The following is a 5421-nucleotide window of genomic DNA, read 5'->3' on the forward strand; positions in this document are numbered from 1 at the left end:
TACAACTGAAATCCCTTTGGATGTCTCAAAATAATAGCTACTCCCTAGAACCTTGATACACAATCTGTTCAAACCAACATCGGAAATTGTACAATGAAAAAGCAAATCAAAAGATGTTGAGGTATCGCTACACTTGGACATGTATCCTTTACACAAAAAAACCTAGCTTCTAAACTCATGATGGCCTGTACCATAACCGGTCGCTTCCAAAGTCATAGCCGCTTCCAATTGCTTCCAAAGTCACATAGCCGCGGCAAAATATCAGATGTAAAATGAATGTGGGATGCCAAAATCCCTCTCAATGAATGCAAGTCACTTGTGGCAAAGCCATGTGAAAAGATAACTCCTGAAAAATTAGTCAGACTCGATGTTCAAGGCTCAAGTGTTGGGCTGACCTCTTTGGATGGCTTTGGAGCTACATCAATAGCCATATTTCCTACTCCAGCTTCTATGGGCTCCCTCTCATTGCTCTCACTCTTGTTTTCAGGCATATTCCCACTTGTTGCATGCAGTTGAACATGAGGCATGGACGGTTCAAGCAGACGAGGTCCTGCTGTGATCCATGGGTGACTAAGGCATTGAGCTGCTGTGGGTCTCTTTTCAGGCACAAAATCAAGTAGGGGAGTAAGGAAGTCAGCCATGTCCGTTCCATCTTGCTCACTGAGATCATACTTTTCCATCAGTACCTTGTTAAGAGGCCAGAATCGCAGTCGACGGATGTGCCTCAGATCTCCATATCTATTGAAGAAATCCCGGGAATGGCGACCACCCAATGCAATCTGAGAAATTATTGGCAGGGTCAAATAATAGCAGATAAAGTACTTTTTCTGTTATTCTCTTTTAGCGAAACATAGTAACAGTCTTACCTTACGAGGCATTGTGCCAAGAAGCTCCATCATCAATGCTAGGTGATCCTGTAAGCACCAACTGGTAATCTTTAGACACATGCAGAAAAATATAATACATAGGGAACTCGGAGCAAACATGTTGTCTTCTAATCTATCTCTATAAAGCAAGCATATTTAGCAATAAAATACAATCGTAATCCATAATCAAAGAAAGAAAACAGAAAGCACAGCTAGAAAGAAATCAACATTACTGTAATGAATATACAAATTTCTGTATGTCATACAGAAGTGAAAAATATCATTGACTGTACTCTGTAGAGCAATCGATACAAGGATGCTTCTTTTCCTCTCTTTTATAATTTTCATTTCATAGCATACAATCATTTTTTACAAATCCAATGGAATTGACCATGCAACAAAATACTCATCATCACCAAACCAACTCCTACTTTTAATTCGTAAATACTAAATAGAAGTTATGATGAATTAAACAGACAGTAAAGCAGCAAAGGAAAAAGAGTAGGCAATATCAGCAAATACCTCATCCCTATCATAGTTGTCACCACTGTGAGGATCAAAAAGGATATCACCAGTAGCCAGCTCAAAACAAATACAAGCAAAGGACCATATATCTGCCGGAGTTGAGTATTTAGATCCAAGAATAACCTCCGGACACCTATACTGTCTTGTCTGGATATCACTTGTAAATTGTTTGTATGTCCAACAAGCATTTCCAAAATCAACCAACTTGCACTTTAGATCAACTGCTGCCAACAGCTTTTGCCTTGTGGAACGGCTGCCTCTTCTGCGAGGTTTTTCTTTGTGGGCATCCTTCTTTTCTTCTCTGTTTGTAGGTTCATCTTTAATCAAAGAAGTATCTGACAATTCATCAACTGAGTCTTTATTAGATTTTGCATCAGTATTAGGATCTTCAGGGCCAGGTGTTTCAGGATCTGCCTTGTTTTCCTCAGAAGCTTCTTTCTCTGCACAACTCTGAGCTGCCTTCTTAGCCTTCTTTTTAATTTTCTTTTTCTGATTCTTGGTCAAATCCCCATTTAAACTCTTACTGCATTTTGGAGCAGCAGATTCAGCAGCGACTTTATTCTTACTATTTGGGATGATGGGAGGAGCACCTGAGTTACACGGATCTTTAGATGGATCAATCATTGACAAAAGCAAGATGTTCTCTGGCTTTAAATCAGTATGAATAATTGAAAGCTGGCGATGCAAGTAGTCCAAACCCACCAAAATATTGAAACATATTTCTTTCACCATGTGTAAAGGAATTCCTCGATAATCACCATACTTAATAAGAGTCAACAAATTATCTCCTAAGTACTCGAAAACCATACACACATGGTGTCCATTTGGTCCTGAATGCTTAAAATGATCCAACAGCTTTACAACACATTTTTTATCCTCTGTGTCCCCCTCAGCAATTTGTTTGAGAATCTTGATCTCATCCATAGCTGCTTCAGTATAGTGTTGTGCACTCTTTTGTACTTTCAAAGCTACATAACGCTACAAACAATGAATTCTCATGTTGTTAAGCGGACAAATAGTTAATACTTAAAACTAATGGTAAGTGCAAGAATCAGTTTACGACAACAATAAGAAATAAAGAATTAAGCACCTTAGAATATAAAATCTTTAAGGATACAAAAAGAAACAAAATAACTTAAATATAGTAGAGAGATATTCAAATTAGATAGCATTATACCTAAAAAGCTAGAACATTAACATAATTAAACTTGATGTACAATTACAATGCCTTATGGTGAATACTCTTAACTGTTTCGGTAAATCAAGAAAACATTTTCTTGATTGATAAATACAATTTACTATTGAAATACTACCCATCCCCTTCCCCCACACTCTACAACCTGTACAAAATATGTCATGTTTCACCCTATCATTCATTTTCCTAAGCTATCATTCTTACAGATTTTCTTTTCTCAAACATTCTCATCCACCAAAACCAACTTTCTTCCATCATTGAGCTTAAAATAGTAAACTAACATACCGGTGGCGATCCTTGAGTGTCCCAAGCGAGCCAAACAGTAGAGAAATGACCCCAACCAAGCTTATTCTGCACCACATAACGTCCATTCTTGAATCTATCACCAATCCTCACTGCATGGTATCCTCCTCTCCTGTAATCTTCAGTTCCTTCATCTTCAGAAGTGTAATCACTCTCCTCACTGCGCTCTCCATTTCTATCCTCTGCCATTAAGAAACTGAAACTTTTTCACCAAATGAGTTACTGTGTATTGTTTTCTTGAAATCTCTAAGAGGATTCTCAGCTACAGAAAGAACACAAAAGAAGTAAAGTAAACCAAGATTGACAAACTGGTTCAAGATTTCAAGAAAATGAAACCTTGAAGACGATTCTAGGTTACAGAATTCAAAACCAGTACAACGAAACCAAGATTGGCAAATTAATTCAAGATTCAAGAAGATTGAAAAGAATTGACAAAATGGTTAGATATGGATTGAATTTGAAAGAGTTTCAGTGGTTAAATGCAAGAAATCTTAAAAGGGTTTCTCTTAAATAACTAAAACAGCTAAAAAGGAAAGGAATTTGAGTAAAACAAGTTGGTTTTTATTTTTCCCTTCTGCTGAACCTGGAGATGGTGGCGGTGGGTGAATTAGGGCTTTTGAGGATTTTTATTATAGTCTTGCCGGGAAATTAAAGAAACGAATTTTATGTACTGGATTCGAAATGGGTCCCTCTTTAATTAGTGGCATGTGATCATTCTGTTTTGAGTCCCATCAGTGACGTGGCGTAATCAACGGTTGGTCCATCATTGTAAAGTTAGCGCAGTTGTTCTAGCTACAAAATTGATACTGTAATGCTACTTGTATTATTATTATTATTATTATTATTTTAGAAATTTTCCGTAACTTTATTTTATTTTACTTTACTTTTTTGATAATTAATATATTAATAATAGAAAATTAAAATTTTTAAATAGGCCACTATAAATTTTATATTTTTTTTTAATTTTTCACCTTAAAAAATTAACTCCACAAAAAGTGAAAAAACATTTCAAACTCAAACCATTTATTTTCAAGAGCAATAATCATTCTCCACGAGCAAGAATACTTATCAATCTAGTAGAAATATAAGTAAAATATAGCATTCTTCTGTACAAAGAGTATACACAATTCAAAGATATTGCATTTACTATTCAAGTGGTAAGGTTAATACATTTTACAAGGAAGTGTCAAATGTTAACACCTTACTTATCCTGTGTAAGTTTCAACTCTTGAACACTAATATTGGAGACAGTTATTTTGTCATCCTTATCACTGTCTCCATTATTGTAATCCCTATTGTGCTCAGTATAAAACTAATTTCATCAAAAGAATTTCAAAGCAAGCAAAAACAGAGCATGGAAGGCAAATTACGAGTTTAGAAAAAATTACCAAATTTAGTTTACAGGTTTGGTATTATGGCCTCAAGAATCTTCTATTAGCGACCAATTGGACTTGTGAAGGAGCAGGTTACTGAAATTGAAGTTTAACAGAACAAGGTCAGGTTTGGGAATTTTAATTTTCTTGATGTTTGAGATCAAGTTTGATATTGATAAGAAGCTTGAGTTGGGTATAGGTAACAGTAGCATTGCCTTGACTTAAAAGATGGTTTAATTAATTATCCTCGGTGGTCTTAGTGTACTTATTGTCGAAGAAAAATAGGGTAATATCGAGCTGAAAAAATTTACAAGCGGTAAAATACCATTTTAAAAATTTTAATATAATTAAATATCTAAAATTTGAATTAAGCACTTTAGTTAAACAATGTCTTTCATGCATTTTATTAACTTGGGAAAAAGAATTAGTGGTTCAAAATGACTAGTTAATGTAGCTATAAAAATCAGGAAAAAAAAAATTGGAATGGCAAAGTGACAAATATGAAAAAATTTGAGGTGGTTGAGTATGCATTTGGCCAATAATAAATGAATAAACTGCTATGCCTAAAATGATTGGCATTCTTTTCTTTCTTTTTTTATTTAGAAGATTGGCATTGTTTTCTTCAGGAATAGTAATTGGGCGGGACGGATTTGGCTTCCCCAATTTCTGCCCTGTTAAAGATTGGGCGGGTATGAATATGGGGTAGAAATTGTTTTTTTAAAGTGGAGTCAGATTCGATTCGGATAATATATATTATATTTATTTTATATTAAAAATATATATTTTATTTATTTTTAAAAATATATATATATTATTTTTTAAATATAATTAAATATAATAAAAAAATAAAATATAAATTTAAACAGTATTTAATATATTTTCTAATAGATTATACCTATTTGCTTTTACTTTGTAAACATAAAATATATACTTCAAAATATAGTTTAGGGCAGGTTACGGGCGGGACGAAACGCGATGAGTTAAACTCATTTATAGTCGGTTACTAATTGCGGGGCGAGTATTCTTCGTCCGTTTGGATCGGATTGTGGGTATTACTTAATTAGGAGACAAACTGCCATATGCAGTTTTCTTGAACAAATAGCAAGACTGACAAACTGGCTCAATTCTTATTTGGGCCAATTCTTTGGAAACCCTCCTT

The 5421-nt window shown here is 34.5% G+C and overlaps 1 protein-coding gene across 2 annotated transcripts; it reads right to left on the minus strand.

Moving 5' to 3' along the window:
• LOC8266985 (SRSF protein kinase 2) lies at positions 1-3530 on the minus strand. Of its 2 annotated transcripts, none has more exons than XM_002527381.4 (4): positions 2872-3530; positions 1389-2369; positions 867-914; positions 1-779 (listed from the first exon to the last, which is right to left on the minus strand). In XM_002527381.4, the coding sequence occupies exons 1-4, from the start codon at positions 3076-3078 to the stop codon at positions 372-374; spliced, it is 1644 nt and encodes a 547-aa protein (XP_002527427.2). In that variant the 5' UTR covers positions 3079-3530; the 3' UTR covers positions 1-371. The 2 variants fall into 2 exon arrangements, with proteins under 2 accessions (XP_002527427.2, XP_015579850.2); XM_015724364.3 differs by having other exon boundaries at positions 1389-2359; positions 2872-3009.
• Between the last annotated feature and the right edge of the window lie 1891 nt (positions 3531-5421).

The sequence above is a fragment of the Ricinus communis genome, chromosome 8 (assembly GCF_019578655.1).
Source record: "Ricinus communis isolate WT05 ecotype wild-type chromosome 8, ASM1957865v1, whole genome shotgun sequence".
Taxonomy (NCBI): Eukaryota; Viridiplantae; Streptophyta; class Magnoliopsida; order Malpighiales; family Euphorbiaceae; genus Ricinus; species Ricinus communis.